The sequence below is a fragment of the Acomys minous genome, assembly GCF_964271855.1.
Source record: "Acomys minous genome assembly, chromosome: 14".
Lineage (NCBI taxonomy): Eukaryota > Metazoa > Chordata > Mammalia > Rodentia > Muridae > Acomys > Acomys minous.
Window position 1 is genome coordinate 18579133 of NC_140496.1, and position 22833 is coordinate 18601965.

Sequence of the window (22833 nt, forward strand, 5' to 3'; positions counted from 1 at the left end):
TGGGTTATATTCCCCAAGGGATAAACCCCATCAGCTTCACAACTATTATTCATTACTATTATCTTATGAACGAGGACACAAGTCTAGCGCGTGAAATGTGTGCAAAACAGACCACTGACACAATCCTGAGCTCTGCGTTATATACAGCCCAGTAATCATTTCCTTTTGAAACATGCACATCTGGGTCTAGTGAATTGGAATTGACTAGAGTTCTAGAAAAGTGAAACCATCACACGAGGCTCTGTGGTGGCTTGAGTAAGAATGGTCCCGCTAGGCTAACGTATCTGAATGCTCAGTCATCAGGGGTGGCATTTAGTTGAGAAGGATGAGGAGGATTAGGAGGTGTGGCCGTCCTTGTGGGAGCAAGTGTGTCACTGCGAGTGGGCTTCGATGTTTCAAAAGCCCAACCCTGGCCCAGAGAGTCTCTCTCTTCCTCCTGCCAGTGGATGTGGGTGTTGCACTCTCACTGCCCGCAAGCTGCCATGACGACAGCGGACTAAACCTTGGAAACAGCAAGCCTCAATTTTTAAGAGTTCTGTGGTCATTCACAGCAATAGAACAGTCACTAAGACCAACTGAGCTACACCCTCAGCTCTGCTTTCAAAGATCCCTGACCTCTCTGGTAATGTCATTTTGTCTTACATCAAGGTTTACTATCTCTGACTCTTACCCACATCTAAGACTAAAAATAAAATTGGGGTGTGTATGACATCTACACCCAGATATATCCTATCAAGCCTGAAATACATATGGTGTGGCCCATAGTGCTGGAGTTTTATTTCTTCAGTTGGTCTAAAAAAATTTATTTTTATCCTAAGGATAAAAAAAGCCTTTGTCATTTTAAACACATAGTCTACCACTGAGCTACACCTCAGTCCTAAGTCTGCTTATAAATATTTTCAACCACACTAAAAGTTAAATTTAATAGTACATATTCATGTTATCACTGGGTTCTATAATTAGCATTTTATAAAATTTGTTTTATCATATATACATATGTGATCTCTCTATATATTACATATATATATAGATAAAATTATCCTTTTATGCATCACATAACCCATCTTTAGTTACATAAAACAAAGTGCACATACATAAAGAGATGAATGCTTGGAATCCTGGGACCATCTACTGAGAGTTCATTGTGTCAAGGTCATTTCCTACGAGGGCTGGATAAAAAGCATGTGTGTTGTTTTCTCTCATGGCTGCATGTGAACCTACAATCACCTCATAAGTGCAAGTTAAAAATAAGAAAAGCATATCATCAATTAAGCTTCAGCAACTGATGGCCGATACCTTTCTGCCACACATGGCCCCTCGGAAGGCTGATGTTGAGGTAGAAGTGAGTGTGGTCAGGCTGGTCCTGGAAGCCCAGGGAGAGGGTCATTAGAAGGGGACTTTCGGGCTCAATGGTCACGATGAGGGATTTCTCCAAGGAAGTGACATTCACTGTGACTATGAACCGCTCTGTACTCGAGTTGAGGCTGGTAGGCTGGGTCTCCATGCTGGCATTTCTCCAGAGCACGATCTAGCAAGAGAGACAGTTAATCTTCCAGGTTGAGCTGGGCCTTACCTTTTCCTTGTAGCAATGAGGTAGCAAACGTCCCCAGGCTTCTTGGTTAGGTCTCAGCAGGCAGCACAAAGCCAGTGTTTAGTGGAGTCTCAAATGAGCTTCTCTTGGGACTGAGTTAGCTTTATCTCTTTGTGTGAGATGTGTAACAAAGTACTGGCCCTGACATCAATTAAAAAAAAAAAAAAAAGGCAGAATCCTTTCTGTCATAGAGAACTCACTATGCATCCTAGATTGCCTTGAATCCCCAGTGCTGGGATAGAGACAAGTGCTATGTACTTGGCTCTTGCACTCTCTTTCCCAGCATGCCCTGTTTCCATCAAGATACTTGTACCTCAATATTTTCTCTTAAGTCTTGGACTTGGAGCGATTGGTAGGCAGAGCTCAGCAGCACGTTTCCAATGCTCCCAACAATGTTCCTGTCATCCAAAGTCTCAAAAGGGTTGAAAGCCAGACCTGTTACCTGCGGACGAAGCAAGTTTCAGTTCCTCCAGCTGCCCAGTTGGTCATAAACAAGTCTCACAGCACATTACAAAGTAGCAGCTATAAACTAAACGCTGGGACCTCCACCAACGTGTCAAGTGAAGGTAGTTAACATTGTGACACTGATGAGAAACAATGAAGGACAACGCATTTGTTCTTTTATATTTTTATTCTACATCCTAACACACTCTCTCTCCCTCTCTTCCTCCCCCCTCTGTGTTTTTCTCCCCTCACTGAATTAGTTATGATTCAGATAATCTCAACTTTGCCAGGAGATAAGTTGAGATCAATTCTAATCACAACACAGAAACTTAGTGAAATACACATATCCGTTTTATGCTCCCAAGATCCCTACTGGATTTTTTTTTTCCCTTTGAGACTTACAATTAGCCAAGGCTATCCTTGAGCCCTGAATTCACAGCAACCCTCCTGCTGCTGCCTCTCAAGTACTGGGACAACAGACATCTGCCATCAAACCTAGCTATATACTAGGGGTGTGTGTGTGTGTGTGTGTGTGTGTGTGTGTGTGTGTGTGTGTGTGTGTGTGTGTGTGTACATGGGTGTAACAGCTTATGCCAGAGAACAGGTATGGAGATGCCAGAACAGGACAGTAGGTATCTTCCTGGAGATTCAAACTCACATCCTTTTATGGACAGACCATGTGTTCTTACCCACTGAGCCATCTCTCCAGCCCCTACCCGATCATTTTAAAGAGGTCTTTCTCCTCTCAGTATGAAATATAAATTAGTGCCCACAGTGCTCCTTCATCTGGCCCAGCTGGTGTGCACATCCCCTCACTGCCATCATGTGCCGTTTTCACTCTCACCTCAGCCCAGTTCGTACTCACTTGAAGGTTCACTCCTGGGTGTTTATTCAAGAGCTCCCTCAGTGCTTCTGCTGACGGGAAGCCTAACCTCAAGGGTGCAGGCTGCCCCAGAGTGTAGGTGCTCAGAGGCAAAGATGACGCATTTGGGCTGAAAGAATGTAAATGCAAATCAGTTTCTCTATGCCCTCTACAAGCCCTGGTCAAAATGAAATGTCCCCAGTCCTCTAGCCTGTTAACCTGCTCAGTGCCAGAGCAGCCGTGGAAGAGGTCAAGGTCACTGCCGGCTCAGGACACAGGTTCTGTTGGCAAAATGCCTTGTGGATCTCCCCGAGCGCCATCAGGGACGTCTCCAGCATGTCTTCAACCTGCATTTAGAGCAAGATCCAGCCTTTCTAGTCCTGGGATAACAGGTATGCCCGCTAGACCCAGCTTCTTGGGCTTAATTAGCATTTTCCTAAGAGCTAAGAGCATTGGGCATCTTGCTGAAGGTTTATAATAGGCTTTACTGAGTTCCATTCACTTGCTTAAGAAGTGAGTGCTCAGCAGCCTCGGCCCACTGCTGGGTGGAGGAGGAGACCAGAGATGACTTAGCTGTTTCTCCAGCAGAATTCTCCCTTGAAGACTGGGGAGAGAGAGAGGCTGTGTGCCTGGACGTGAAGATGAGGGTCCCTGGCAGAGCTGGCCACCTGCAGCGAGCACACCCACCTGCTCAGCGTCTTGCTGAACCATCTGCTGAGTGGTCTGGTTTGTTATTACACTTCCAAGAGGAGAATGAAAGGGACAGCTAACTTCTGAAGGTCTGAAGCCCCAACTGTCATTTTTCTGGAACGGGAGTGTCAGCAGCTGCTTACTCAGGTCCACGAGTAAATTGGCCACACTGACCTAGGGATGTCAGGAAGGAAATACATGTAGATGCTTGTGACTGTTTTACATTTATTTGTGCCTTATTTTAAACAGCTCAATGTTATCTATCTCCCTCCCTCCCTCCCTCCCTCCCTCCCTCCCTGTGTGTATGTATCTGTGTGTGATGCATGCACATATTCATGTGGGTGTATGTGCATCTGGAGGCCAGCTCGATGTCACGTGTCTTCATCAGTTGCTCTCCATTATGTTTTTAAAGACAAAGGTCTCTCATCGGACCTGGAGCTTACTACCCGGCTTGACTAGCTGACCAGCAAACTCCAGGACTCCATCCACTTCTATCCACCTCTCCATCACTACATTTCGGGACATGCAGGGCCACATCTGGCTCTTTCAAGGGTGCTGCAGGTGTGTGCTGGGGCCCTCAAGCTTGTGCACAGGCACTTTACCGACTAAGTTACTGGCCCAGCCCCACAGTTTAATATCTGCGACAGAGTTCAAATGTATTTTATAAAAAGCAACACCGCCATTTGGCAGTCAAGGAAAATATATGACTCCATATATCACCTATGGGGGAGGACTGTTTCATGTTATTCTAGGGAACGCAGAATGCTAAGCAGACAAGCTGTTAGAGAACAAAACTGAACTAGAAGAGGGATGCTCAGGAAAAGAGCAATGCCAGGCCAAATGCTGAGTGGGTGGGCTCTTTTTTGAAGGCATGTGTGGTGGCATCAAAAGCTTTGAGCTACCCAGAAAACAGAGACTAGGGAGAATTTTTTTTGGGGCGGGGAGGGGTTCAAGACAGGGTTTCTCTGTGTAGCTCTGGCTGTCTTGGAACTCACTCTGTAGACCAGTCTGGTCTCGAACTCAGAGAACCACCTGCCTCTGCCTCCCAAGTATTGGAACTAAAGGCGTGCGCCGCCACCACCTGGCAAAGGGAGAAGTTCTAAAAACAACAGAAAACACCAGTTTTCTTTTATGCAGGTCTCTCTCATAGGAAACAAACAGGAGTCAAAAAGGCTTAGCAGCCAGGCGCAGTGGAACATTGCCTGTAATCCCTGGACCCAGGAGGTAGAGACATGAGAGTTGCAAGTAAATTCAAAGCCAAGGCTTTGGCTGCATGGTGAAACCCTGTCTCAAACCAACTAATACCCGAAAGGAAATGTTAGGCAAGTTTGATTGGATGATTACTTACTGGACATCTGCTGTAGGTACTAGTATTTTTATTTTAGGATGTTATTTCCTTCCAAAGTTATATTTACTAAAAACATCTGTGAAAATCAAAGGTATCAGATGGACAGTGGTGCTGCATGCTTTTAACGCCAGCATTTGGGAGACAGAGGCAGGATCTTTACTAGTTCAAGGCCAGCCTGGTCTACAGAGTGAGTCTAGGACAGCCAGGGTTACATACAGAAACCCTGTCTCAAACAAACAAACCAACATATACAGAAATGAACAAGAGCCTGGCACAAAGCATTTGAAGTATGAATAACAACAGTTAGTCTCAATAATAAAGACCTGTAACAAACAAGACCAAGTTGAAGAGTGGGCAGAATGAATGAAGGCACAAGGCGACCCAGAGACGGGCTGAAGGGGAAGAGGAGAGGGGCATGTCCCAATGGCAGAGCCCATGCTTAGGTCCAGGACCAGGCATAACAGTCAACAGAAGTGAACTCATAAACATTGCTGTATATACACAAGCTCATAAAGGGAGGCCCGGCTTCCTCAGAACCCAGCACATGCCTCTCTGCCTGCTGCTTGCTTGCTTGTTTGTTTATTGTCAACTTGATACAAGCTACAGCCGTTGTGAAGGAGGACTGTCAGTTGAGAAAATGCCAATGGTAAGATTGGCCCATAGGCAAGTCAATAGGGCATTTTATTGACTAGTGATTGGCGTGGGAGGGTCCAGCCCATGGTGGGCAGTGCCACCCCTGGGCAGGTGGTCCTGGGTTTATAAGAAAGCAGGCTGAGCCTGGCTCTTCCATGGCCTCTGCTTCTGTTTCTCCTCCAGGTGCCTGCCTTGGCCTCCCCCATGAGGGAGCGTAACCCATACGCCCAACAAGCCTTTCCTCCCCAAGTTGCTTTTGGTTATAGTGTTTGATCCTAGCAATAGAAACCCTAGCTGAGACACCTTCTTTTTTCTTTCTTGCTTTCAGAATTGGAAAAAAAAAAAAAGACCGTGGGGCCACAGTGGAAATGAAAACTTTTAGAACAGTTTGGCCCTACCCATTACAAGCCTAAAAGCCCATCATTGCTTTGATGCTCCACTGTAGCATTCAGGATTATTTATGTAAGTGTTCAATGTACTTACAAGGATGCACATAAGTAGGCTGTGTCTATGAATGAACAAAAAATTCAAATGAGTGCTAGTCAGTTAATCTATGCAGACAGATGTGGAATAATACCTGTAAGAATGTGTTGAGTTAAAAGAAGTCCAAGGTGCCTAGCAGTGGTGGCACATGCCCTTAATCCCAGCATTTGGAAGGCAGAGGCCGGCGATCTCTGAGTTCAAAGGCGATCATAGAGTGAGTCCAGGACAGCCAGGGCTACACAGAGACACCCTGTCTCAAAAAAAGTTGAAAGAAAAAGTCAAAGGTATAAAAATATCTGTTTGTTTGTTTTGATTTTTTGAGGCAGGGTCTCTCTGTGTAACCGTCCTGGCTGTCTTAGCACTTACTATGTAGCCCAGGCTGGCATGAGTGCTCGGGTTAAAGACATGTGCTACCACCCCGGCTCCTTATGATTTATTTTTTAAAAAGTTTGTGATGTAGGAAATAGTGAATAGATATGGTTGTTCATAGCCAGTCAGGGGCAAAGGGAACAATGATCACTTCTAGCTGATGAGATTTGCAAGGGCAAAGGTGTGTGTGTATGAGTGTGTGTGTGTGTGTGTGTGTGTGTGTGTGTGTGTGTGTGTGTGTATTCTCATTATTGTATTTGCCTAGCTTTGATTTTCTTCCTAACAATGTATTATTTCTGTAACTGAAAAACCCTGGCCGGATGGAGATGCAGCTCACTTGGTGGAGCGCTTTAGCGTCAAGCCCCAGGCCTGAGCCCCAGCACCACACAAACTGGGTGTGGTGGTGCGAGGCATGAAGAGCAAGTGTTTAAGGTTATCCTAGGCTACACATCAAGTTTGAGATAAGCCTAGGATACATGAAACCCTGTCTCAGAATAGAAAAAGTGAAAACAAACAAGCAACTGCCCCCACACACCCCAAAAAGCCAAACCAACCAACCAGAGACATGCTTATTGTGGTGTATTTAAAAACACTGAATTTCTTAGGCTACCACTTCCCCCTGCCCCCAGACAAGGTTTCTCTGTGTAGCCTTGGCTGTCCTTGAACTCACATCCATAGGCTTGCCTCTGCCTCCTGAGTGCTGGGATTAAAGACGTGTGCCACTACGCCCAGTGGCTACCACCATGAGCAAGAAGCAGTTTGACCAATTATGAGGAAGTGATGTCACCAAGCATCAGGAGCATTCTGGTTTTAATGCCCGTCTCTACGCAGGCTCCGCATCTACCTTTGTCCCATGAATTCTCCTAACACGTGTATTAAAATGAAGTGACCCAAGCAGCCAACCAACGGACAGGAACTGTGACTCTGAGAATGCCCATCAAAGCACTCACTTCCAGACTTAAAGATACAGTTCTATTTGCTGGTACTCAGCTCTGTTTCCACCAAGTACTTTTATGCTGCCCAGTTCTGCTGAGGGCACGACTGCGCCGTCATCCCTAGTTTCTGCTTACCTGAGCTGATGTGGGAGATGGTGGAGGGAAATCTCGCAGTCTCTGGAGAATGGCACAAGCTTTCTGGAATTCACTGCGAGCTTGCAAAGCAGCCATTGTTGGCATCAACTTCTCTGTTGTGTCACCTATGACCTGTTGGGAAGAAACGGTTTTTGCCAGGCTGGAGAGATGGCTCAGTAGGTAAAGACACTTACTACTAAGACTGAAGGACCCCAGTTAGATCCCTGGAACCAAAAGGGTGGATTCTCTTTTGTTGTTGTTGTTTTTGGTTTTTCGAGATAGGGTTTTGCTGTGTAGCCTTGGCTGTCCTGGACTTGCTTTGTAGACCAGGCTTTTCTCGAACTCACAGCGATCCGCCTGCCTCTGCTCCCGAGTGCTGGGATTAAAGGCTTTGCCACCAAGCCTGGCCAGGGTGGATTCTTACACGTTGTCCTCTGACTGCCACATGACCTCTACATGAGTGGCATGGCATGTGTGCACCCACACTCCCATATACACAAATAAATGAATGTAATAAAAACGTAAAAGAAAATACTTTGTCAAGATTATTTATACAGAATTATTATCATGTATTTGGAGTTTGGCATACCATGGCAGTGGACACTGACCATGGATGACATTCTAAGTTTCCTGAACCACAGGCTCCCAAAGGGCTGTTATTTTGGGAAGAATCCCTGCTGGTGGGTGGGGTTGATTTTCAGCTCCTTCATACACGGAAGAAGATGGGTAAGAGTTTTACAGAATGAATAATCCGAAGGCAGATGGGGTTCCTGGTAAAAATCTAGGCATGAGTTCACAGAGAGCTTATCTAGCAAGTACTAGGTTCCAAGTTCAAGCCTCAACACTGGGGAAAAGAGATCATGTTCAAAAGGGGAAAACATCAAAGTACCATGTAGCAGGAGGTGGCCGGTGAACACTTCCCTGGACAAAGTGAGCAAACAGACGAAGGCCCAGGCTTATAAGGCTTCTATGCTTGAGGCCCAGCCTTTACGGATGTCCACACAGACCCAACCTACTTGCTTGAATTCTGGAGCACAGCCCACGTATCTCACACGTCTTCAAGAGACATTTGCTAAGGCCCTACTTCACTCTGCAGATGCTCTGATAGATGGGAATTGTGGGGCATGACCCTGTCTGTCTAACTGAGGGTGTCTGTTGGTGCGATGACACACCATCAGTAAAAGCAAGTTGAGGAGGAAAGGGTTTATTTGCCTTACACTTCCATATTGTAGTCCATCACTCCAGGAAGCCAGGACAGGAACTCAAACAGGGCAGAATCTGGAGGCAGGAGCAGATGCAGAGGCCATGGAGGAGTGCTGCTCACTGGCTTGTTCGGCTTGCTTTCTTACCAGCTCAGGGATGGCACCACCCACAACGGGCTGGGTCCTCCCCCATTGATCACTAATTGTGGAAATGCCTTACAGCTGGATCTCACGGAGGCATTTTCTCAACTGAGGTTCCCTCCTTTCGGATAACTCTAGCTTGTGTCAAGTTGACGTAAGACCAGCCAGCACACCATTCTCATGGGTCACATGGTTCAATAGGTGATTCCTGACTTTGTGAGAGAGGTCACTTACAGAAGGACCCTGGACTGAGAGTCACTATACTGTGGCTTTGATGACCTGAGGTGCAAATAAGAAAGGATGAAGACACGAGTGAGCTGTAGCTGCCGCCCCCTGACCCAGAGGAGGCTTTCCGGATGCTCTCTTAGCTACAGGCAGCGTAGAGACACACACTTCATTTGGTACTTTAGAACCCAAAGTGTAACCAGGGCCACATCATGACACATCTTAACATTGATGTGGCCCCAGGCTGGCCTTACATTTGCAATCCTCCTGCCTCAGCCTCCTGAGTACTGGGATAATGGTCTCTGTTACATCACTTGCCTGTGTTTAATTTTCTCATTGTTGCATACTTAGTTTTAACACACATCTTGAGCTGGGCAACATCACTGAAGTCTCTTACCAGTTTAGCAATTTATCTACAAATACTTCCGGATACTCATTCTACATTTTTTTCCTCTTTATTTAAGGAAAGGAAGCAAACCCCATTATTGGTTTAAGCTACTGCAAGGTGGTCCTTCCTTGGAGGAAGATGATGCTGGGACCTCTAGCTTCCATTGCCATGGGAAACAGAGCAAATGGGGTATTTAAATGGGAAAGTGCCAGGCTGCACAGAAACAGGGTTTGAATTTTTAAAAGTAGGGGTGGGGAATGGGATTCATGTCAGTCACCTTGACTTCATGGCTTTTCTTTTTCTCTAGCATCTCTAGTAGAGTGGGGCAGGCCAGCAGAGGTCCTTCACCACCAAATGCTGACTATTTGAGTCCTAGACAAAAATGACCCATCGACGAGAAAGGTTGTCTTGGAGTCAGTTCATTTTTGCTTTTAGTGTACAGTTCTCCTGGGAGGTAAGGGGGTGACTATCTGCTTCTAAAAATCACAACCCTGGAGATGTCATGATAGACATGTCACATATGTCCATATGTGCTCTTTTTATGACTATTTTTTCACTAGTGATGGCTGAACCCTGGGGTCATGTATGTGTTAGGCCAGTATTTTACCCCTGATCTACATTCCTAGCCCTGTGCTTCTTCAGTGTCATGGAGGTACCCAGTTATTTTCTGTTTTCCAGATTTACCTGATGGGATGCACTCTGAAATGACGTCTGTGGATGGGTGGAGATGATTCTCAGGTAAGAGTCTTCTTTTGGGCTTGAAGTGATGTTTGCCAAAGATCTTCCAGCAGGTATTGTGGACTCAGGCCTGGAGACCTCTGTCATCACAGGCCATGGTGGACTCCTGGGTGCAGATGTAGCTGCTGTCACCTGTGGTGGGCCGCTGGGTGCAGGTGTGGCTGCTGTCACCTGTGGTGGGCCCCTGGGTGCAGGCGTGGCTGCTGTCACCTGTGGCGGGCCCCTGGGTGCAGGCATGGCTGCTGTCACCTGTGAGCTTCTGGTTGGAGAAGGGATAGTCATCTTTGGTGTGGCTTTGGGACGGACTGAAGAAACTGGCTCGATGTGAAAGCACTGTGTCTCAGACTAAAAGATAAAAACATGTCAAGGAAGAGGCTGAGTTTTATTTTAGCAAGCACAACATCACTGGGGCAGTGTTCTGTCTTCACTCTGGGCCTACCATGTCTGTAGGACACAGCTAGCATACTGATGTCAAACACCTCTGGGGGAACTGTACATTAAGGGCCAAGGATTTATTGTCCATCATTCACTAACTTACCAAACACCTACTATGTGCTAGCATGTGTTCTGGTGAACTGGGCTTACGGAACAAAATGAGCCCAGTGTCCGGCCTCCTAGGGCCTCCACGGGAGTGGAGACTGACAGACAAATTATATCAGGATTGTGAAGGAACCATCTAGGCCAGCAAATGGCGAAGAAGGGCTGCACTTCAGACCAGACTCAGAGGTGAGAGTGAATACAGGCAAACAGTGGCCTCTGCCAACATGTCTGAGGACCTCTGGGGGTAGGGAGGGTGCAAAGCATGCTGGGTGTATTTGAGGAGGAAGTAGAAGGCAGAAAAGAAAAGTGGTGAGGAATGGGGTGTCCAGTGGCAGCACTCAGGCTCCCTCTGACTCCAGTGCTGAGGTCAGACAGGAAAATTAGGTGCAAAGAAACTGAAGAGCTGAGGGGACAGATACAGCAGTTCAGACTTCATGGTTCCTCCCCCTGGCAGCATTTCAAGGGCTGTGAGCTTAGCAAGTGCCGAGGCAGGGCTTTTACTTCATCTTTGTCTTTTTATATTACTAGAAACACCTTTTCAGTTAATATTGGATCAAAGTAACAAAACAATTTAGACAGGTCCTAGAGGATCACTGTATAGTCTCTGAAGAGGAGACGGCTGAAATGCTGGCGGCTGCACTGACAGTGGCTGCCTTCCCTTCCCTCTGCTGCCTTCCCCTCTTAGACTTTCAGATCTTACTGTGTTTACTGCGCATGTTCCTAAAAGATGCCACAAGTTCCCCGAATGAACCAGAGGGCAAAGGAGCAGCAGCAAGGAGGTGGGTATCTTATCTGCACAAAAGCACAAAGACGGATTGCTAGAATCTTCTTCAGGTCATCTGCTACCCTAACTCTTTCTTGTATGTTCCTTTCTAGAAAGCTGTGCCCAGCATACTCTAAGAGACGGGAAGATCCTGGCAGGACCCATCAAAAGCAGAGAGATTAATATTTCACACACTACGGTACGTACAGGATCAGGAGGACCACGGTGTCGACAAGAGGCTGACGGAGGAAAATCTAGAGAAATAGGAGGGCAAAGCGGTATATGATTACCTTGAAATAATTTGGAAAATGACCATTTATAAAGTCTTATCATGCTACCATTATTGCTTGCCTGCATTTCTCCTCAGTGGCCCAGGATTCAACCTGGGGCCTCTTGCATACTGGACAAGCACTCTATCACTAAGTCCCCAGCCCTCTCATTATTATTGCTTTCTTTCTCCTCCCACATTCTCCTTTAAGATAGCCATCACCTGAAGCAGTCAAGTGACTCAGAGCTTGGGAGTGTCAGACCACCTATAGAGCCAGTCAGAACAGCACAGACTCCTATGGTTTTATTTGTTTGTTTTTTATTATGTTTTTGTTTTTTCAAGACAGGGTCTCGCTGTGTAGCCTTGATTGTCCTGGACTCATTTTGTAGTTGTAGACCAGGCTGGCCTCAAACTCACAGCAATCTACCTGCCTCTGTCTCGGCCTCCTGAGTGCTGGGATTAAAGGCAAGCGCCACAGCGCCTGGCTGAGCCTTTGTTTTCTTTCAATCAGATTTTCTTAGGCAGCCAGTTAGAAGTAAGGAGTAGTTTACGGGCCCCAGAGGAAGTTGCAGGGCCCATTGTGAGTCTTAGTGACTCATAAAATGCCTGACACAATCTACTTGAAAGAGGAAACACTCATTTGGACTCAGTGTTTGCAGTACAGGCGTGGCAGATCTGTTTCAGTAGCTCACAGTGTGGAGGATAACAAATCAGAGGCCATAGAACTCATTACTCTCATGATTGTCACATGGCTCTCCCTGCTGAATGTAGTTTGTCTTATACATGTGTAATAAAATAAAATTAAATTAAATTAAAAAAAGAAAGAAATAAATCAGAGGCCAGCCTGGTCTACCAAGAGAGTTCCAGGACAGCCAAGGTTACATAGAGAAACAGCATCTTGGAAAAGCAAAACAAAACAAAACAACAACAACAACAACAAAGATATCAGAGTGGAGGTGGTCAGTGCTTTCTAGCTTTCTCCAGAGGAGAAGCCTCACGCCCATGGGAATGTCACCTCACATTCCAGGTAGATCTGCCCTGCTCTCGGCATGCTCTCTGGGAGCACTGGTACAGACATGCCCAGAGCTGTCCATCACTGGTCTCCCAGGTGACCGGCCTCCCAGTCAGGCTGACAGTAAGAACTGCCCATGGCAGAGAGTTTGTGAACTAAAAAGACTGTCTTCAGTGTTTTCTCCTGGCTTGTCACCAAGTGCATGCAAACTCTCTTCTGCTTTCCTAGACTAACCTCTTGCTAGTAAGATGGGCTAAAAGATGAGGAAAGCTACGGTGACACGGAAGAAGGAAAGGCGCCCTCACCTGGAGTCTGGTTGAAGTCTCTCATGGGATGAGTTAAGAATTTTTTTAAAAGCCGGGCATGGTGGCTCACGCTTGTATTCCTCACACACAGCGGGGAAGAAGCACACACATGCTTTTCAACTCCTTAATCTTGTTAATGTACTTTTTACCCTCACCCCCAGGATTTTATTAGTATAATCTGAGGGCTATTACTCAGCTCATACTTTTCCCTGGCAGTCCTGGAGACTGAACCTAGTGCCTCATGCATGCTGGCCAAGGGCTCTTCTACTGAGCTAAAAGCCCAGCCCTCTAAACTAGCACGTTTTCATGACTAAAAAAAAAAACAAAAAACAAAAAAACCCAATATTTTATTAACTCTTTGAGAACTTCATACAGTGTATTTGATCATGTTTGTTCTCTCTTCCCCATAACTCCTCCCAGACCAACTCCTACCTCCGCCTGCACCCCAACTTCATTCTTCTCCTTTTCTTTTTCATTAGCCCTCAAGTCCAATTTGTGTTGCCCATATAGTCCTGGGGAACATACACTGGTGCTCGGCTGACCTACTAGGGACCACACTCTTAAAGAAAACTGACTCCCCGAGATGGCTTCTCCTCCAGAATATGAGCTACTTATAGTTGCCCAGATAAGGAGAAGGGATTAAGCGCCCTCCGTCTCCTCAATACAATGTTGGGCGGCTGGGTCTCGGGCAGGTTTTGTGCCAGCAACCACAGCTCCCGAGTGCAGCTGTCCCTGAGGACACCGCTTCACTCCAGCCATCCCTGCCCTCTGGTTCTGACACTCTTTCTGGCCCCGCTTTCTGGATGGTGCCTGATCCGTGCTGGGTAGAGAGTTATAGAGGAGCCTCCATTCGGGGCTGAGCACTCAACACTCACTTATTCTCTGCACTTCGACCAGTTGTGAGGGTCCACATTAGCCACCATGTACTACATAAAAAAAAAAAAAAAAACCCTCTACCGGGTATGGTGGCGCACGCCTTTAATCCCAGCACTCAGGAGGCAGAGTCAGGTGGATCGCTGTGAGTTCGAGGCCAGCCTGGTCTACAACGCAAATCCAGGACAGTCAAGGCTACATAGCGAAACCTTGTCTGGAAAAACAAGAAGAGGAGGAGAGGAGGAGGAGGAGGAGAAGGAGGAAGAGGAGAACAACAACAACTTATAGGGTTTAAAAAAATTTTTTATTAAGTATATGGGTCTTTTGCCTACATGTGTGTTCGTACACCAAGTGCATGCATGGTGCCCATGGAAGGTGCTGGATCCCTTGAGATTAGAGCTACAGACAGTAGTGCTGCCATGTAGGTGCTGGGAATAAAGCCTGAATCCCCTGGAAGAGCAACCAGGGCTGGGTCACACCTTTAGAGAAGGGACGCATTACCTGGGGACATGTTTCTCCCTGTCTGGGCTCCTCTTTTTTTCTTGGGTTCTTCATTTCCTTCACCTTGCTGGGGAAAGGCAGCTGTGTGGAGCCAACACAAAGGTTTATCTTTTGGTTATGGCTTTGGCTCTAAGCTTACAAATAGTCATCACACACACACACACACACACACACACACACACACACACGACAATCAGGGAAACACAAAGATTTTTAATCATTTACTTTAAGTAGCAACATGGGGCTTCTGAAGTAGCCCCTTTGTTCTGACGACAGCCATGTCTGACTGCATGCTACTGGGACCTAAAACTGGGTCTAATTGGGCCAACACGTAAGCAACAGAGGGTTAAGCTACTTGTATGAAAGGACCTGCTGAGCAAAACATCTTCCTTTGTGGTTTTGTAACTCTGGTCGGTAGAGCTGAGGGTCCAGAAATGGCAGGAGGGGCTTTTGTGGTGGTCCAGGCACTTACTTTACCATTGAGCTACATTCTCAGCCCAACAGTGACTTGTGGAATGCCTCATTTTCTCCATCCATCCATCCATCCTTAATACATACGTACATCTAGTGTTGCAAATTGAGCATCACTAAAGAAAATCATATAACCATACTGGCTACACCTCAACTTAAGGTTAGGCCCACAATCCTCCTCAGCCTGCACCACCACTGCCTGGCGATCAGCAGTGTGTCTGGTCTATTCACTACTGTTCTTGTACTACTCTTTTTTACTTCCTTACTCAACTAGAAGCCTTCTACATCCTCTTCCGGCAGAAGGCAACTTGCTTTTTACTTTATTTTACAGTGTGTGTGTGTTTGTGTGTGTGTGTGTGTGTGTGTGTGTGTGTGTGTGTGTGTGTGTGTGTGTGTGAGCTTGGCTGATGATGACCCCGATAGGCTCATATATGTGATATTTGGTCACTAGTTGTTTAAACTGTTTGGAAAGGATGAGGAGGTCTAGTTTGTTGGAGGAGGTGTGTCCCTGCTTGTTGAGATATTAAAAGCCCGTGCCAAGGCCAGGCATAGTGGCGCATGCCTTTAATCCCAACACTCAGGAGGCAGAGGCAGGTGGATCTCTGTGAGTTTGAGGCCAGCCTCGTCTACAAAGGGAGTCCAGGACAGCCAAGGCTACACAGAGAAACCCTGATTCAAAAACAAAAAAACAAAAAAACCCAGAAAAACCCATGCCGTTGCCAGTTAGCTCTCTCATTGCCTTGTGCTTGCTCTACGTTGCTGCTCCAGCCACCTGTCACCATGCCAACCAAAACAACAGGACCAAGAAGCCAGCAGCTTTGATTGCCTCTGTGAACTTCTGGTTTTTTATTTATCTTTTTAAAAATATTTTTTATTAATTTATTCTTGTTACATCTCAATGGTTATCTCATCCCTTGTATCCTCCCATTCTTCCCTCCATCCCATTTTCCCCTTATTCCCCTCCCCTATGACTGTTCCTGAGGGGGATTACCTCCCCCTGTGTATGCTCATAGGGTATCAAGTCTCTTCTTGGTAACCTGCTGTCCTTCCTCTGAGTGCCACTAGGTCTCCCCCTCCAGTCAAATGTGAGGCACCAGAGTTCGTGTGAAAGTCATACCCCACTCTCCACTCAACTGTGGAGAATGTTCTGTCCATTGGCTAGATCTTTATTTATCTTAAGCAAAATTATTTTGAGAAAAGTATTGAACAATTCAAAGTTTCATTTTCCTCCCTTTTTATTTTTATTTTTTTGGAGGATTGCTTTTTAAAGTTCCTCATCTGTTTTTTTTTTTAATCATTTTTTTTTTTTTTTAGTTTGTTTTGTGCTGACAGAGTATCACATACTCCACAGTTTATAAAGGGCAGACATTTAGGGCTGGGAGTGTGACTTGGTGATGGGAGCTTGATTAGCACGAACAAGACCCTGGACTGTATTAAAGCACAGGAAAGACGAAGAGAGGAAAGAAAGAAGAGAAAAATAAAAGGAGAGCTCAGTTCGGGAGCTGGAGAAGTCTAAAATCTGATGTCTAGTGAGGGCTGCATCCTTGGTGGGGTTGTGGGCGGGCAGTTGTGGTCTCACATGAAGAAAGGGGGGTGAGAAGACTTATCACCAAATCCCAGTCACCAGGGAGGGGACCTGATGGAACCTCTAAACGCCTCCACTTCTTAGGCTCTCCCTTAGCAGAAGCTGGATTTTGCAGTGATACATTTAACACAGCAGTCCTTACATAAAACATTTAACAGCCCAGCATTAAAGTACAAAGTACATTCAGAGAGGGCTAGCTGTCCTTTCTGCCCTGTTTCCTTCCTACCCATCAGCCACTAGTGTCACTTTTTGTTCTGCTATGTTCATAGGTGTGTCTGTGTGTGTGTGCATGTACACACACTCACTCATGGTATATTTTATTTTTTTTTAAAAAAGATTTGTTTATTTATTTAATGTAGATGAGTGCTCTACATTCTGGCATTTGCATGCCAGAAGAGGGCATCAGATCCCAGTATAGATGTTGTAAGCCACCATGTGGTTGCTGGGAATTGAACTCAGGACCTCTGGAAGAGCAGACAGGGCTCTTAACCGCTGAGCCATCTCTCATGCTATAGTTTAAAAACAGCACACTCTATGTGTTGTTCTTCACTTGGCTTCATTCCCCACTAGAGCCCATAGCCCACTGCAGTGTTCAGAGATGCTTCATTCCCCACTAGAGACCATAGCCCACTGCAGTTCAGAGATGTGCATAGCTAGGCACAAACACTTAGGCATCAGTCTGGGTGCCCCTGTCATCGCAGCAATGGGAAGGAAAGGCAGGAGCACCACAAGTTCAGGGTCATCCTTGGACACACTATAAAACTGGGGACAGTAAAAGAGTGGGCTGGTTTGTATTTGGAGAGCTCCAAGGCAAGAATTCTTGAGAGTGTCCAAACACTTACAACTCTCATTCAAAACTGATGCCTGTATCATCAAGTTGGCTATATTAATTAAAACTGCTTTTGTAGGGCTGGAGAGATGGCTCAGAGCTTAAAAGCACTGACTACTCTTTCAGAGGGCCTGAGTTCAATTCCCAGCAACCATATGGTGGCTCACAACCATCTATTATGTGATCTGATGCCCTCTTCTGGCGTGCAGGTGTACATGCAGACAAAGCACTGTGTACATAATTATAAATAAATAAAAATTTTAAAAACTCACAAATCTTTTTTTTTAAAAACTGCTTTTTTAACATGGAGGTGGGCTGTGATGGGCAAACAACCTTCTGTAACGACCACAGGTGACACACAATGGCGATACAGCTGGTGAACATTTGGGAGACAGCTTGTGAGGGGGAGGCAATGGCTGCTGACTTGTGAGAGCTTCAGCCTTATACCTTGGTCTCATTAGCAGCAGCAAGCTGCAAGGGTCAAGCAGAAGTGACCACCACAAGGAAGAACTGGGAATGGTAAAGACCGAGGGACTTGAAGCTGGACTGTCACTACATTGAGATAGTGGGTGCCTTCACGCTCTTATTTGAGGAAGGTGATCTCTCTATTGGGACAGAGAGAGACTGCAACGAATTCTGCTTTTATTAGCAACAGACACTCCATATGTTAGAAAGAACACGTTTGTAAATTAAAAGAGCAGAATGAAGTGGCTGGGCGTGGTGGCGCCACCTTCAGGCCCAGCACTCAGGAGCAGAGGCAGCAAGAATCCTTTTGAGTTCAAGACCAGCCTGTTCTACAGAGCTAGTTACAGGACAGCCACGAGCTACAAAATGAGAGTCTTTGGGTCGTGTCCCCCCCCCGCACCCTCAAAAAAAGTGGGATGAGTTTTTAAAATCTAGATTGTCTGAGATATTGTAAGGACTTCAAGAATCCACTGGGCCAGGCTTCAGTGCTTTATGGAAGCAGATGCCACTGCCAGGAGTATCACTTAATTAAAAAATGGCAGTTATGCGGAGAATTAGCTTAGTGGGTAAGTGTGCACACTGCTCTTGCAGAGGACCTGAGTTGGATTCCCAGCACCCATGCCAGGAAACTCACATCTGCCTAGAACCCCAGCTGCAGGGCCTTCCAATGCCTCTGCCCTCTGGCCTCTATAGGAACCTAAGTCATGGGCACATATATAAAAACAACAGTCACACATACACTGGTGCACACTTCCAAGAGATCATGGCCTCTCTTGTCTTCTCCTTTGCCTCTGCCACATTCTCTTTGCTTTTCCATTTTTGTCTCTACAACCCAATGCTGACCAGACTAAGGGGTGCAAGTGAAAGCCACCACCTCAGTGTGTCCTGCACTCCAACCAAGTCAAGCACGAGAGGACTTTAATGAGCAACTGGCATAGTGGGACGTGTGAGGATGTCACTCACTCCGAGGGGCAGTGTCATGGCATTCAGTGCCATGAAAATAAGAATTACAGGGGGCTGGAGAGATGGCTCAGTGGTTAAGAGCACTGCCTGCTCTTCCAAAGGACCCGGGTTCAAGTCCCAGCAACCACATGGCAGCTCACAACTGTCTGTAACTCCAAAATCTGATACCCTCACACCAATGCACATAAATTAAAGTTAAATAAAAATATTAAAAGAAAAAAAGAAAATAAGAATTACAGGTTGGACAGATGGCGCATAGAGAAAAGGCACCTGCCACCAAGCCTGATGACCCGAGTTTATATCCAGAACCCACATGGTGGAAGGAAAGAATCTGACTCCCTCAAGTTGTCCTCTGACCTCCATATGTGCGCTGTGACACATGTGCCACCTCATTCCCATGGGTGCACAATACAAAATTTAAAAGATAACTAAAAATAGAAAAACTTGCATCTGCCCTATGGTCCATTACTGACTGCTTAAAATAAATCCTCTCATTTGCATTCCTTATACAAAAACAGTTTTGAAGGGAGAATTGATGTAGTTTTGTCACTCACCAGCTTGGCAGATGAAATGATGCTTCTTTGTGCACTGGTACCTCCTTGGGAAGGCATCTTTAGCATTTGTGACCATGGAGAGGCACTGGCCAAGCTTTGAGTCTCCGGAGCCAGGGACATGTCCTGGAAGGGCATCAGACTCAGTTAAATCTCATTCTTCCCAGTCAGACATGGGAGATGGCTCAGTGGACCACACACTTGATGCATAAGTGTGAGGACCCCAGTTCAGATCCCCAGAGCCCACGTAGAGCCAGCCATGGTAGCCTATAATCCCAGCACTCCTAGGTGAGAGGGGAGGTGGAGAAAAGAGAAGCCTAGAGACCCATGCATGGGTCAGCTAGCCTGGGGTGTGCTGTGGCAGATAACAAGAGAGACCCTGCCTCAAACAAGGACAAATACCTGAGGTAGATCCCTGGCCCCCACATACACACTGTGGTACTAAGGGGATGCACACATGTTCTCAATATGAAAGCCCAGTTTGTCTGGCTTCTAGCAAATGAAAATTTATGACTTCTTCCTATATATTATAGATTAATCTTTAAAAATATTTATATGCTTTTAATCATAGAGCTTAGAATCAATTACCTAGACATTAACAGAGGAATGATGATATAATAACGTGTTGGATTTTTTTCTCTAAAACTGATTATGGTACCTAATTTTATAAGAAAGACCATAAATGCCAGGGTGGTGGCACACACCTTTAATCCCAGCACTCAGGAGGCAGAGGCTGGAGGATTGCTGTGAGTTTGAGGCCAGCCTGGTCTACAAAGTGAGTCCAGGACAGCCAAGGCTACACAGTGAGACTCTGTATCAAAAAAAAAAAAAAAAAAAAAAAAAAAAAAAAAGAAAGAAAGAAAGAAAGACAGACAGACAGACAGACAGAAAAGAAAGAAAGGTAATTTCTCTCCTGGCTTCTGTTTTAGGAAACTTGGAGGCAAGGATAACAAAGAAAGTCACCATAATAAATTTCCCTCTTTAGAATCTTGTATAGTACAAGCTAGTTGTATACATGGAGAGACAATGTCCAAGAGGCTGAGACAGGGGGATTGAGAATTTGAGGCCGGCCTGGGCTAAACACCAAGTTTCAGGACTTCCTACACTACAAAGCAAAACTGTCTCCAATACAAATCAAAACTGAACAAAACCCCCAATCTTCCGAAATCGAATAAAGCAAACTGGCACCATACATGAAGATTGGGGAACTAAGCTTCTGAGGCAGACTTTAACAAAAAGCCCACTGCTGCTGGGTGGCGTACGCCTTTAATCCCAGCACTTGGGGAGACAGAGATAGGCAGATCTCTGTGAGTTTAAGGCCAGCCTGGTCTACAGAGGGAGTTCCAGGACAGCTAGGACTACAGAGAAACTCTGTCAGGGGAATGGGGTGGAGATGGGGCACTGCCTTTCCTACAGAGACAAATGAAGGCCTTGGCACAAAAGTGGAAAACCTGAATTCAATTCCCAGCCATTTATGAGATCTGGTGCCCTCTTCTGGCGTGCAGGCGTTATATACAGACAGAACACTGTATAAGAAATCTTTTTTTTTTTTTCTTCCAGTTTTTTGAGACAGAGTTTCTTTGTGTAGCGTTGGCTGTCCTGGACTCACTTTGTAGACCAGGCTGGCCTCAAACTCACAGCGATCTGCCGGCCTCTGCCTCCCGAGTGCTGGGATTAAAGGCGTGCACCACCATGCTCAGCAGTAAACAAATCTTAAAAAAAAAAAAAAAGTGGAAAACCTGCAGGGAAAGATGAGTCAAGTCAGCACTTTTTCTGAATATAAAAGCTGAAAGGTTAAAGATAATTTCCTTCTGTCCTAGAACAATGCACAAGAAGTTTCTTTCCTCAACACAACGCTGGAGCCCTACCTGGCTGGGTTGTCCCTTGAAGCTTTCTCGATTGGTTTTGGTTTTCCCCGACCCACCACACTATTTCTTTTTTCAAGGAGCGTTGGATGAAAGCCTGAAGCTTTGGGTTCCAAGCGTGGGCCAGGCGTCCTCCCTGGTCACGGCAATACTTCTCTGCGTCGCGGAAGCTGCAGGAAAGCCTGTTCAGTTGATAGCAGTTAGTTTTCCCATGTTGCTCAGGGCTGCTCGGTTCATCTCCCAGAGTGACGCCTGTACTCATGTACAGCCAGAACCAGGACCATCTTCCGAAGAGCATTTTCCCCTCTGCGCAGTGAGTGCGAAAATGTGTGGAGGGTCGTCAGCTGCCTGGCCTTTTCAACACGACTCAGTGGGTTTCTCATGATTGCTCCTATTGTGCTTTTGTGGGTTGGGAACAACCTGCCAAGGAGATGAGGTAAAAGGTTTTGCTTTGTTGAGAGAGCCCAGATGGAGTTCTTACCTGCTGCAGATGAATAGCAAACAAGACTTTAGAGCCAGGAGCGGGGGGAGGGGGGGGGTTTGAGGGGGTTGGGGGGAGGTTGGGGGGGTTGGGGGGGCACCAATGTCTTCATCTGTACGTCCATACATAACCAGACGGTATCTTCAGCAAACAAAGGTCCATCACGAAGCCAAGTCTCTCTGTAAGCAGGGAGCGGCTGGTGCATAGCTAAGCCCGTGTTACTGGGCAAAGCGATCTTCATTTTTGCAGTATGAGGATCCAACGCAGACCCTCACGCATGCTAGACCTCACACATGCTAGGCAAGCACCATAGCACTGAGCTATGTGTCCAGAAAAACTGATACTTGATTAAAAAAAAAGAAAATTATTCTTGTTGTTATTGTTGTTAAGACTATGTAGGTCTCCCTATGTAGCCCCGGCTGTCCTGTTAATTACTATGTTGACCAGGCTGGACTCAAACTCACAGGGCTCCACCTACGTCTACCTCCTAAGTGTTGGTATTAAAGGCGTGCATCTCTATGCCTGGCTAAGAAACTTCATTGAGTCCTGTGATTGATTTAGAAATTTTAAAAATATTTTTTTATCTTTATTTCACATGGATATTTTGTCTTTTTGCCTGCCTGTATACCATGAGCACCTGGTACCTGCGAGGCCAGAAGGCTGGAGCCATCACGTGGGTGCTGGGAATTGAACCTGGGTACTCTGTAAGAGCAAGTCCTATTAACTACTGAGCCATCTCTCCAGCCCCCTATGATTGAATTTTAAAATCCTTTGTCATTCATCTGACAAAGGGTTATATCCAGAATGTATAAAGAACTCAAAAGAGCTAATAAGAGAATAAGTAATGTAATCAATCAAAGGCAAATGATCTGAGCTGACATTCCTCAGGCGTGCTAATGGCTGAGAAATATGAGAGGGGGGGAGCACTAAACAGCCCTTGTCAGAGAGGGACTGACAAGGTTGACATTGAAATAAAAGAGAATAAACCGGCCTTCCAGAAGAATAGATTTGTTCTTTTATCATCACAATGAAGGTGACGGTCCCTCCACAGGAATAGGGACCTGTGGTGTGGGGGGTCTTGGGTTTTATAGGACGTGGAAAGGGGAAACTTCGGGGACAGAATAGTCCAGTCCATCTGCGGGTCATTTCCCCTGTAGTTCAGAGGTGGAAGGTAGCA

The 22833-nt window shown here is 46.0% G+C and overlaps 1 protein-coding gene and 1 long non-coding RNA gene across 2 annotated transcripts in view; one reads left to right on the forward strand and one right to left on the reverse strand.

The window, feature by feature from the left end:
- The window catches only part of PKD1L3 (polycystin 1 like 3, transient receptor potential channel interacting), a 54707-nt gene extending 40215 nt beyond the window's left edge, over positions 1–14492 (reverse strand). Inside the window, exons 1-9 of the mRNA XM_084755672.1 lie at positions 14447–14492; positions 11695–11741; positions 10131–10529; positions 7491–7622; positions 3585–3761; positions 3117–3244; positions 2901–3027; positions 1905–2033; positions 1297–1528 (exon numbers count right to left, since the gene is read on the reverse strand). Of these exons, the coding sequence (XP_084611798.1) occupies positions 1297–1528; positions 1905–2033; positions 2901–3027; positions 3117–3244; positions 3585–3761; positions 7491–7622; positions 10131–10529; positions 11695–11741; positions 14447–14456 (1381 nt within the window). The 5' untranslated portion in view covers positions 14457–14492. The remainder of the gene's footprint in view (positions 1–1296; positions 1529–1904; positions 2034–2900; positions 3028–3116; positions 3245–3584; positions 3762–7490; positions 7623–10130; positions 10530–11694; positions 11742–14446) is intronic.
- LOC311582527 lies at positions 3575–11813 on the forward strand. The gene is made up of 4 exons (XR_014774128.1): positions 3575–3676; positions 10125–10184; positions 11410–11503; positions 11601–11813. It is a non-coding gene; the product is annotated as an uncharacterized lncRNA (long non-coding RNA).
- Positions 14493–22833: the final 8341 nt, after the last annotated feature.